Below are 12,899 nucleotides of genomic sequence, written 5' to 3'. Positions count from 1 at the left end.
ATAGTGCTTAACGAAATAAAAACTCTACAAAAAAAAAAATGAAATACAAAAATTATAATAATAAAAAAAAAAAACAAGAACAACCGCATGGAACTCACGCATTTCTTTAATTTTCATTTTCTATTTTACATTGCGTTTCCTTGTCGGCCTTTATTATTACTATTATTTTTTTTTCTTTGTTGATTTCAAATTAAGTTTTATTAAAAAAAATAAAAAATTACCTAATAATAATAAAAAATTAAAATAAACAAAAAATTTATTGAAACAACAACAAACAAATAAATTAAATTAAATTTAAACATAAATGATTGCGTAAGGTTTTATGTTTTGTCTTTTATTATATTTTTTTTTTGTTAATTTATCTTTATTTAAAAACAAATATGTGTAAATAAGTTATTTAAAAAAAAAAAAAATGGAAAAATCTATACCAATCAATAAGAAATGGTGTTTTATTTTGGTAAACATTTTAAGATTTTTTTTAGCAGAGAATGAAATATTCGAACGAGTCCGACAGAGTTGAAAGAAGACATCGCTTTTCTTATGTTTCGATGAAATACAAATTTGAAATTCGATTGATGTTTTGTCATAACTATGGCTCATATGCAATAAAAATGAGCCTAAGCTCTTATCTCACTTTTAAGTACATTTTCTTGAGAATTATCTCATTTTCTTGAGACAGATCTCTGAAAAGTGAGAAAGAGCTTCAGCTCATTCTTTTTGCATATGAGCCAATGACACACAATTGGGCAGGTTCAGGAACATTGGGGACTTCAAGTTAAGTCAAGTTTCACATCTTCTATTGATAAGATGTGTAATTAAATTTGAAAATCGACTGGATAATTAGCCATTGCACAGTGGGTCCCGCCATAGGTCAAAAATAAATAAAGTAAATGTCAATTTTTTAAAATCCAATGATTAAACAACGTTCTACAATCTCCCATCGAACCAAAACCAAAAAAAATTTGACGGTTACCCTTTTTTTCATTTCTTAATAGCCATTCAATGTCGGTATTTAAAAAAAGGTACAGTTTTTTAATCGCTGCAGTTATAAGGTGTGAACTTGCGATAGTGATAGCGGGTGTTAAAAATTGTGAACAGTATTAAATTATTATGGATATTCAATGAGAAGGTTATTACTTTCTAAAAACATAAATTATATTGTTAAATAACATTAAGGCTAATTGTAATGGGGTTCGTTAGCGAAGCAATTTTAACCATTTTTATTTAGCTCAATTTTCATTAAATTAGAGATTTAGTTGGTTTGCCTTCGAGTGCCCTCTACAATTTAAGTTCTCAAATGAAGAATACCGTCCTACCTTTCGAAATAATAGCTCCGTTTTTTCCCCCTTTGTCCCCTTTTCGAGTAATACGAGTTTAAATGACGATACACGGAGAAAAAAAAATTACAACGTAAAACTAAAAAAATTCCTTTTTGGCACTATTATTTTTATAAAAGACTGAACTAGAGGGTAAGGGTAAAGTGCTCGACTGACAGGCAGGTCCATTTCCGGGATTAACCATTTTTTTTTTATATTTTCAAAAAAAAATTTTGTTTACCTTTTGTTTATTTTTCTTGAAAATAACCAAAATTTAAAAAAAACTGACTTGATGCATTTTTTTGCAATAATAAATCATATAAAATGTTTCATTTAAAAAAAAAATGGTCATTATATTTTTGACCGCACTTTGTATGGGAGGTGACCCACTGTGCATTGACTCCTTTTACTAGATAAATTTTAGTTCAGAAAGTGAAGTTGAATAAATTTCATGAGATGTCCATTATTTTATCATTTAAAATAGCAAATAACACTCAAAGTCGAATTATTCATTTTGTTGCTTCAGGGATAACGTATTAGGTATCAATTATTTAATTTTAAACTTAAACGGTCTCTATGGCGTATGTGGAATATTATGACAATTAATTACCATTCGTTCTAGGAGCTAAGCTTCAGTTCATTTTTTACGGCTTAATTGCAACAAAATTAATTTTTTTTGTTACGGAAACCAAAATACACTTTTCTAAAGGTTTAAGTTGTGCTGAGCTTGAAAGCCAAAATTATATTATCGTAATTAAAGTATTCACATAAGAAATTCCAAAATTCTGTTTTTTAATTGCTTTTTGAGGCATAAGATTTCTAGAACTAGAAAAAAAAAGTTTAAAAGATTTTAAAAGAAGAAGTTTAGTTCTTTTTGAAATCCTTACGAATTTAAATAAAACAAATTGCCACTAAAACAAAAAGAGATTTTTGATTCTCTAACGTGAATATTAACAACGTGATGTTATAGAATTTTTCTGACTCGGGTTCGCGGTCTGGACACTAAAAGCCTTCAGACAAGTAATCTGTAACGAAAAACTCGTTGACCAGTATTATGGCATACGAAGTTGATTGTTTAAGGTGACAATTTTAAAGAAAGAGTTTTTGACCTTTAGTTTTGCTTTAGGTTATTGCGACAGCTTCTTCTTGGCGGATTAAGGTTTTTTTTTGCAAATTTTTGTTTATACATTTAAGGCAACACAAATATATTTCAGTTATGCGCTGGTGTTATTTAACACCATGAAAAATTAAATTTAGTTGAACCAATAGGAGTCGTGTATATTTATCCTACATCAAGCAATTTAAGAAAAAAAAATCCTCTTGCTTAGTTTGATATGGAATTTAGTACACCATTTTTCGCTATTTGAATTGGCTTATGCGAGAAATGATCTTGTCGATTGACAAGAGACCTAAATATGACGTCAAAATCGTTCCCATAGTGAATACTTTTGTGTTCCCCCAACTGTACATTTCCATATAGTTTTTGAATACCTTTTTTGAAACTTTACTCAAATTAAATAAATACATTCACTTTCCTACTTCTTTTATTTATCGTCTTATAAAAAAGTGTATTTGTCAATTTTCACTAGTGTCCCATGTTTCTGAAAACTTTAAGAGACTCTCCAAGAAATCGTCCAATTTCAACTTTTGCCTCTGCCTTAAAAGCGAGGATTATGTAGCTGTGTTAAAAACATCTCAAATTTCCAAGAAGAAGTAGAAAGATAGTAAGTTCTTTCTGTTTGGGTAGGTAAATACTCTATCTATACTTACACTTTGTTTTTCGTTTGATTTATTCTCATCATAGTCTCACTCCTGAGCTAAATGATAAAATGGCAAAATTGGATATTCCAAATAAAATCAATAAATCAATATTCCTTTGATATTAGTTTAAAAAGATTTTTTTTTCATATTTATTAAAAGTACTATATACACGATCATCATAATATTACTATAACTAAACAAAAATTTAATGAATTTCAAATTTAACAATATTTTTAAAAAATATTGTTAACACAATTCTATTTTTGCTGTCAATAATAAAAAAAAAAAACAATCACAATTAATGAACAAAACTTAAGTAGTTTTTTTCTTTATATTTTATATTTAGGTATGTATTTTATTTTCAATAATTTAATTTATACTTTTTTTTTTCTTAAAACATATTAAAACCAAAGTTAAATACTTTTAATTGGTTTATTCCTGTATTGGCAGCTTTAATTGCATTTTCAACATTTTCCCTAATGAATTACTAACTGCTTTATGAGCAAAATGTTTTCTTTTTTTGTTTAATCATTTGTATTTTTTTTTATTTTTGTAAATATAATTTATACAATATATTTTTGTTTTGTTTTATTTGATTTAAAATAATTAATTATTGTTGTATACATATAGAACTTTATATTTCGTGTGTGGTTTGTGTATATATAAAAACTTACTTTTTTTTTCTTAACAATAAAAATGTCCATTAATTTTGTTTATTTATATATTTTTTTGTTTTGTTTATTTTTATGATTCGCTGTTTCTTTTTAAAAGAAGCTCTTAATATATATATTTTTTTTTGTTTTAAAATTAATTCGTATTTTTGTTTTGTTTTCACTTATCATCAGTACAGAATTGATTATTTTATTTTATATTTATTTTTAATAATATAATTTATATAAATATCACCAACGATTTCATCGCTTATTATACGTTTTTTTTTTATTTATTTAGAAAAATTAATGAAAATTTATTAATTAAAAAGATAATTTAAATTAATATTTATATATTTCTTAAGCTCGCTTATGTTATGTATATATATAATTTTTTTACAACAAAATTGTACAAAAATAACTAAGAAAACATTATAATAAAGTAAAGGATGTGTGGCAGGAGAGAGGAGCGAAAAGCAAAAGAATCCGATTTTATTTTTCTTAATGCAAACAAAATTAAACATAATCCGAGGGCACTGTGGTCGTACTTTCGTTGATCGCCGCTAGGCGGGGTATACGTCTCGCAGAGGCCAAACCTCCACTACTGCCACCACTTGAATCTCCCGCTGCGTCCCAATTTGGTAGCGGTTGTGACATTACTGTAAGTCCAACTACCTCATAGGCCCGATCATTGGCACCGGGTATTGCTGTCACAGATAGATCCGAGTAATAGGCACTGCTTGGTGCTGATGACACAACCATTGGAATGTCCTGATCGTGTTGTTGGAAGTTATACTTCTAGTTGAAATGAAATATGTTAGTTTGGTTTGTGAAAGGAAATCAATGATAATGAACCTACCTCACCGCATTGACTGTAAGCGGTATTTTGATACGATGGGTTAGCTGATCGTACTGATTCCCGGTCTAATTCAGCGTACAGAGCTTCTCCGACGCCGACCGGACTGTACGCATCATCCATGTGGGTGTAATGATTTTCTGCAGGCGACGACGAGGGTGGCCCTATTTGATCGGGACCAGCTGATGATCTTCGATTGCTGAGCCAAGTCCATACACCGGAATTGCTTGTTGGCCTACGTATACTGTCTGCAGGGTGCTTGGCTGACATTGAGGCGCGTCCATTAGTACCAGCTCGACTGTTTCGACACCACCAGGGTAGTGGACGGCCTCCTGAAAAATAAATTTAAAAAATTTCTTATTAAAAATGCGTTTTAAATTAAATGAATATAACGAAAAATTCTAAACAAAAGAGCTGAAGTCCGAACTTGAAAATGAGTTTTATGTTTCTTAAACGGATTTTAAGCAAAAATGGTTTCGACTAAACATGCTCGTCTCTAGAATATAAAAAAACCAAATAAGATGACGTAATTCTGTGCTGTCAATTTTATCACAGGGAACGAATTTTCAGGGTAGAAATTGTCATGTTATTTTATTTTACTTTCACCTTTAAAATATTTAAAGAAATTAATCTTTTTTATTTACTAACATTCCAACTTTTTACTGTGACATAATTTCAGCAATATGTAGACATAAATTCTGTAAGCAAAATTTTGCAATACCAAAACTTCTAGCCTCAATTTTATTCTCACATTTCAATCTCTGATTCCATGAATTTTCAAATAAAAAAAAAAATATTTTCCATCAGTTTTAGTTGTCCTTTAGGCGGACACATTCTACCCATTTCAATATTTTACATATCACCTTTCACCCTGCACCGCGATATGAAACAGCTCTGTTATTTTTTTTTTTGTTGGTTTTTTTGACAGTCAGTCGGTATGTATAAATTCTTTTTTTTTTTGTTGAATGGAATGAATAATAGACCACCGTAGTGGTCATAAATTTTTCATGCAAATGCATAAATAAAGCGAAACAATGTCGCGTAGAATTGGCGGGTATCGTGCTCCACCAACGGACCGCGACAAATAACTTGCCTTAGTAAAGTATCTATCATAAAAAAGTTGTCAACATAAAGCAGACTACAACCGGGCTACAGCCATAAAATTTCCGCAAAACTAAATTATGTATGACTAATCCGAGTGTTCAAAGAGTTTTTTGTTATTTTTTTTAGGTCAAAAGACTGTGTGTCTGTTTTGGTTGGTGTAAATATTGGTCAACAGGATTTTTTTAAAAAGAAAATACCAGACGACAGAAGAGCGTTTTTATCTTAGACAAACAGGCAACTAGTTTCATAGCAGCATATTCCATGTCACGACATGGAAGTAGCTGCAAGCTCTTCGTCTTATCAAAATTCTCTTATCACGCAAACTAATAGCTGAGTTTTGCTGTCAAAAGCAAGTAGGCCCACAATCGGGCAGGAGCTCTGTTGCATCCATTGAGCTAACTTTAATGCCACGCTATATTGTATAGTTGGCAACCAAAAAAAAAACCAAAATACTTGTTCGTGCGAAATTGGAACGACCTTTTGGCCATTAATCTATGGTTGTGGGTATCTTATGTGCGACTGCGCGCAGATGCAGGTTCATTATGTACATTAATAGATTTTGTTGCAGCCTCGACAACAACTGTCTGCTGCCTTAGTTATATCTATACTTGTGGTCTGCTGGTGCCTAGCCTAGGCTTGAGCTTGTTGCTGCTCAGGTTTAACATACATAATAGCAAACGAGTAATGGGGTATTTATCAACAAAACGAACGAATGAAAAGCCGTCGGTCGTCTCAGGATGGCTTTGTGTCTGCGCCCTGTGTTTTTAAGTGGAACATTCATTAGACGCCGATTATGCTGTTGATTGTGTCAGTTTTAATATAATTAATTTTTTTTTTGTTCGGATTTGTTTATAGATATTTGGCAGACCGGATTGCGGTCCAATCCGCGCATGCATTATTACATTAAATATCTTGTAAGGATTTTTGTATATAGACGATTATTAATTTGTTTAATCGTTGGTCATTAGTTAATGACTTTCATGTTTGTGTGCTATAAATTTGTATCGTTAAAACGGTGGTTTTTTGCTAAAAATGAGGACACTCTGTTAGAGACAGGAAGAAATTGTGGTGCAAATCTGCTATAAGGATGAAAAAACTGTGATCAGAACTAATTGAATTTGGTCGATCTGACAAGTATGCTGATATATTTCTACTTATGGAAACATGTGTAGGTTATACATACGTCACGTGGAAGTACAATATTATAGGTTTTATGTTCTAACAGTTTATCAAGAAGTTAAAATATGAAACTTGAAATTTTAATGGAAAGCGACAGTCGAATTTAGTTTATGTAGTTAATTGGATGATTTAAAATCCTCATCTTCAAGATAGAAAAATATTTTTTAGAGATATCAAAATAAAAAGTACCGAAATAAAGGAAATGGTAACGGAGTTATAAATACCAGAGTTATCCGCGACAAAGTTACGAGCGTCAAAGTTACGCAAAACCGAAGTTACGAAAAACCGAAGTTATGAAAAACAAGAGTTATGAAACGTGGTTTTTGGGTTGGCAACCATTGAGATGAAGGACATACGGGAGGAACGTACCAAAAAGCTAGAGCGTATAGGTTAAGTCAAGTCAATACAAAAATTGTATGGGACGGGGGTGTCTATTCCCCTACGTTTATCCGGGACGGGGGATATTCTAAAAAATGACTTAATTTGGAAAAAAATGTATTAAAAATCAACGGTTACACCATTAATATCGTATTGTACTTTTTTGTAATAATAATAAAAAAAAAAATAAAATTCAAAGGGAAAAATAAATTCCTGAAATTAATTTGAACTTCGAAAAATTTAAGCATTTAAGGTGTCTTTTAAGAATATTTTTTTTTCAAGATCTGTTTAAAAAAACTGTTTTTAATGAATAAAAATCTGTAAAAAAAATTAAAAGTAATAAAATTGTCAAAGAATACAAAAATAAAAAATAGTAAAAAAAAATTCAGAATCCCAAAAAAAAAAATTGAAAAAATCCGAAAATGAATTTTTTGTAAGGTTCTCTGAAATTGAACCTGTGATGGGGGACAGTAGTCGGAAGTAAAAACAAACGTTTCTATGGGTGCTGCAGTTGATAATGATTTTCGAAAGATAAAAACTTTTGGAGACTAGCACTTGAATTTTTAAATTGAAAATCTAAAAAAATTTTTGCTAGCCAATAATAGTTGGTCCTTCTTGTGATACTGGGTCATTAATTTATTTGCTTTTATTTTTAAGTTTTTCATAGAAAAATATAGTTTTTTTTTTTAAAGTAGGTACATGGTGGGAATCACGATGAACCAAGGTTAAAAAATAACCCCTTTGGTACAAGCTTACAGTGCAACTTCTGGTACTAATGATGACCCGGTGACTTACCTAGACGACACACGTACAGCAACGTATAGTAAATTGTAAAAACAAAAAATCAAAAAGTTTCAACACTGATCTTCCTGGGACAAAACAAAACTTTTGTATGTTAGCTCAATTCAACAAAAAAAACCTATTATTTGTTTCCTTAGCGACTGACCAGCCATTAAGAAATGACCCAAGTCACCACTTCGCGATGTCGCATCGGGCTAGCAAGGGACACACATTATAACTTTTGTGTAGCCATTTAAATGACAACAAAAAGTTCAGAGACTTTCGATTGTTTGACCTTTGTCAATACAAAGCTCAAATCTCTTTTCGCTGTATTATCAACAAATATACGAAAAAAAATAAACAATTGGACACGTGATAGAAAGTCTGCGACAACGACGACGACTCTAACACCGCCAAAAAACAAAAGCCTCTTGATAGTGAAGAAAAGAAATAAAAAAGTTCCAAGCAAGAAGTTCAAAAACGATTCAGTTACGACATTTCCTTGATTCCCTGCGTGTTTCCGTGATGTCAAGTCGATAGAGTCAAGCCAGCCACTTTTTGGGTTATCTGGCCAGGCTAAAACGCACACACACACTCCGCATCTACACGCCATCATTATAACCAATTGGCAATGCGCGCGTTCATGTCGTCGTCGTAGTTCGTCGATAGTCGATTCGATAGTCGTTGTCGTCGATATTCAACGATGGATGAACTATTATCGCCCTCTCGAATGACCATTGAACCACTGAACAACATAGATATACCTACTCTATACTACTTGGCGTCTCTCCTTGAACAAAAAAAAAAAAAAACAGCTTTTAATGCTTCTTAATTGCCGGGCCTAAACGCTCTGTTGTCGTCGTCTGCTGTTGCTAGGGCTGGGTATTGAACACGCTTTTGTGTAAATTGGAATTTTCTTTTCGTGTTCGCACCGGGCACTCTCCACACAGCTCCATCTATTGCAAAAAAAATAGAAAATAGAAACAAAAAAATGCAAACAAACAAATGAAAAACTAAAAACTTTTACCACGAACTTTCGATAGTGGGTTGAAGAGTTTTGTTTCGTATTTGTGTGTCGTGTTTTTTTTTTTGTTTTGTTTATATTCGTTGTGGCCATGTCGTCGATTTGTTGTGACTTGAGTAGGAAAAACCAAGTAGCTGTAGCTGTAGCTTGAGAAGATGTTTTTACCTCCTCCACGTTTTGGAACCACCGTCGTCGTCGGTCGTCAGTACGTACAACCGCGGTGTGTCCCTTGTTTGTCCTCGTTCACATGAGGAATGTGTACCTACGTAGCTTAACCCCCCCGAGGGGACAAACGAAAAAAACAAAAAATCACAGACTAATAGGATTAGGATAGGAGGAGAGAATATTATACTTTCGACATTGTAGCCGATTGTTTGGTGACCTTTGATGACGCGCTAACTGCCAGCAGTTTGTTCAGCTGTCTGTCCCCCTGTCTGTGTCAATGGCTTCCGTGATGGCTAAGTACAGATTGGATATTTGCTTGCTCATGCCGCTGCCTTTTGGACAGAAACATATACAAACTATATAGTTACTCCAATTAGACTAAAGCTTGGAGCTCTTTTTTTCTAAAAAAAAAAGAATGAAAGAGGGATGATGACTGACTTTGAGATTCTGACTTAGAAGAGCGCGCCTAATTAATGACTTGTGAGAGCTTGTGACGACTACCTTCTGTATACCTACTCCAAGCCCAAGCCCAAGCCCAAGCCAAACCATATCATCAGGAGGACGAACGAACTATAGAGACGGAGTGTCGTTCGTTGTTCGTTGCAATTAGTGGATGAGTGTTGAGTGTGGGCGTCAGCCAGATTCACGCATGCACGACTTTGCCATATGGTAATTTGTTTTTGCTGCTTTGCAAATAGTCTTCAAGCCAGCACACAGCACAAGGGATTATCCACCAATTAGTCTCGGGTAACAATCTTCTTTGCATAAATCAAATTGAGGACAAATTAAAATGTCTTGCATCTGGAAAGGCGAAGAGCTGTATTAGTACCCCAAGCTGCCAAGCTATCAACAGGCGCTGCTGCTGCTGAGTAAAAAAAATCAAAAACCCGAACCGAACCCGGATACTAGGAAAAGTCAGTGATTAGGTGGAATTCTCTCTAAGCAGATGCACGAAATGCATCATGGAACCCAAAAAACAACGGATTTGTTTGTTGCTTTCATTCGTTTCTATACTACATATATGTAGCCTAGCTACCTACAACTCCATGGAACATGAGCACGCCATGTGTTTAGGAGATTCATGTATTCTCCTCCTTTTAAACGTGGTCTCTTCTACACGATTAGCTTGATTCGCTGCTTCTTTATATAGCCAAAGTTGGGGCTGCTTCATGCAATGTGCGCTGGTTGTGGCTGGTGTAGGAGGATTTGTGTGTGGATGATGATGATGGCTTCTGGTCTCAGGTGCGCGCTACTATAGAGTGAGATGATTTCTAATTGCTGGCCTACAAAACTATAAAACTAACGTCTAAGCTCTCAATAAGCCAATAAACAGTAGGACAAATGTACTGGCTGACTGGCTGACTGGCTACGAGTTCGAGTATTAGCAGTCGAAGAGGAGAATGCTTATAGCTAACCATATTAGTTTTCACATCAGCATTCAAAGACCTCTGGGTGGCTTTTCGTTCCACTTGGCACGTCGCGTCGTCGTGTTGGTCTGTCGTTTCTGTTAGTCGACCAACTAGAATTGCTTTAGCTTCGATGCCAATTGTCCTGATTTTAAGCTAGAGATTAGGTTCAAGTTAAATTACATTACGGCAGCAACTAAAAACTACCAAATGGTATTTCTGCATTTAGACAAACCAAAAAAAGAAGCCAATGGCTATCGATATATTCTTTTACTCTATGATGATGTTTCTTAAAGGCTTTGCCTTGCCAAGCTATATTGCATATAGAAATGTTACGTTTTATTGGCCTGATTGGAAAGAACATGTGCACAAGTAGACTGACTTGAGAATTGTGTTTGCAGCATTGCACTTGCGATACATGAAGAAGATTGAGAGAAGAATAATGTTGAAATGTTGCCTCCGATGGTGGATTACAATAATATCTAATTCTAACAGGGTTTTATAAAGGTTTATTTATCAAATCAAGGGATCGTGGCCATTCATTCCTTTTGCCATAATTTTAAATACAATTCTTTCTCTACAATTAGTAATTATTAAACTTCTAGCGCCATTTAACTTTCTAAGGTCTAACGTCAACACCACAAGGTAACCAAATCAAAATAAATGTGATATTACTAAGACTGAAGTGCCCTGTTTCACCCTATCTCTCAGATTACCTGTTAAACATTGTCACTATACATTTGGGGCAGACTAGTTAGGTAGCTAGAATGAAGAAAGGCTTTATAGAAGTTGAGACCTTATGAAAAAAATTAGGTAAGACCTCAATGCAAAGAACGGCTTTATAGAAGATGAGACTTTTGAAAAAGTAAGACCTCAGTCCGAAGAACGTCTTCATTGAAGATGAGACTTTTGGAAAAGTTAGACTTTAATTTGAAGAACGGCTTCATAAAAGATGAGACTTCTTACAAAATTAGACCTCAGTACGAAGAACGTTTTCATAGAAGATGAGACTTTGGGAAAAGTAAGACCTTAATTATTTGAAGAAGGGCTATCATAAAAGATGAGATTTTATTGAAAAAGTAAGACCTCAACTTCTGAAAAAGTAAGACCTCAGTGCGAAGTACGGCTTAATAGAAGATGAGACTCCTGAAAAAGTAAGACCTTAATTCGAAGAACGGCTTCATAAAAAATAAGATTTTTTGAAAAATTAAGACCTCAACTTCTGAAAAAGTAAGACCTCAGTGCGAAGAACGGCTTCATAAAAGATGAGACTTCTGAAAAAATAAGACCTTAGTACGAAGAACGTTTTCATAGAAGATGAGACTTTAGGAAAAGTAAGACCTTAATAATTTGAAGAAGGGCTTCATAAAAGATGAGATTTTATTGAAAAAGTAAGACCTCAACTTCTGAAAAAGTAAGACCTCAGTGCGAAGTACGGCTTAATAGAAGATGAGAATCATGAAAACCTAAGACCTTAATTCGAAGAACGGTTTCATAGAAGATGAGACTTTAGGAAAAGTAAGACCTTAATAATTTGAAGAAGGGCTTCATAAAAGATGAGATTTTATTGAAAAAGTAAGACCTCAACTTCTGGAAAAGTAAGACCTCAGTGCGAAGTACGGCTTAATAGAAGATGAGACTCCTGAAAAAGTAAGACCTTACTTCGAAGAACGTTTTCATAGAAGATGAGACTTTAGGAAAAGTAAGACCTTAATAATTTGAAGAAGGGCTTCATAAAAGATTAGATTTTATTGAAAAAGTAAGACCTCAACTTCTGAAAAAGTAAAGACCTCAGTGCGAAGTACGGCTCAATAGAAGATGAGACTCCTGAAAAAGTAAGACCTTACTTCGAAGAACGGTTTCATAGAAGATGAGACTTTAGGAAAAGTAAGACCTTAATAATTTGAAGAAGGGCTTCATAAAAGATGAGATTTTATTGAAAAAGTAAGACCTCAACTTCTGAAAAAGTAAGACCTCAGTGCGAAGTACGGCTTCATAGAAGATGAGACTCCTGAAAAAGTAAGACCTTAATTCGAAGAACGGCTTCATAAAAAATAAGATTTTTTGAAAAAGTAAGACCTCAGTGCGAAGAACGGCTTCATAAAAGATGAGACTTCTGAAAAAATAAGACCTTAGTACGAAGAACGTTTTTTGAAATTTTGATTTTTTGAAAAATTAAGACCTCAACTTCTGAAAAAGTAAGACCTCAGTGCGAAGAACGGCTTCATAAAAGATGAGACTTCTGAAAAAATAAGACCTTAGTACGAAGAACGTTTTTTG

General features: G+C 33.4%; 1 protein-coding gene across 2 annotated transcripts in view; it reads right to left on the bottom strand.

The window, feature by feature from the left end:
* Positions 1-4,092: 4,092 nt before the first annotated feature.
* Positions 4,093-12,899, bottom strand: part of LOC129912450 (uncharacterized) — a 91,657-nt gene continuing 82,850 nt past the window's right edge. Inside the window, exons 4-5 of one of the 2 annotated variants that reach the window (XM_055990681.1) lie at positions 4,587-4,915; positions 4,093-4,525 (exon numbers count right to left, since the gene is read on the bottom strand). In XM_055990681.1, coding sequence (XP_055846656.1) covers positions 4,244-4,525; positions 4,587-4,915 — 611 coding nt within the window. In that variant the 3' untranslated portion in view covers positions 4,093-4,243. The remainder of the gene's footprint in view (positions 4,526-4,586; positions 4,916-12,899) is intronic. The other variant, XM_055990682.1, reaches the window with a different exon arrangement.

The sequence above is a fragment of the Episyrphus balteatus genome, chromosome 2 (assembly GCF_945859705.1).
Source record: "Episyrphus balteatus chromosome 2, idEpiBalt1.1, whole genome shotgun sequence".
NCBI lineage: Eukaryota > Metazoa > Arthropoda > Insecta > Diptera > Syrphidae > Episyrphus > Episyrphus balteatus.
This window is presented reverse-complemented; position numbering and strand designations above follow the sequence as displayed.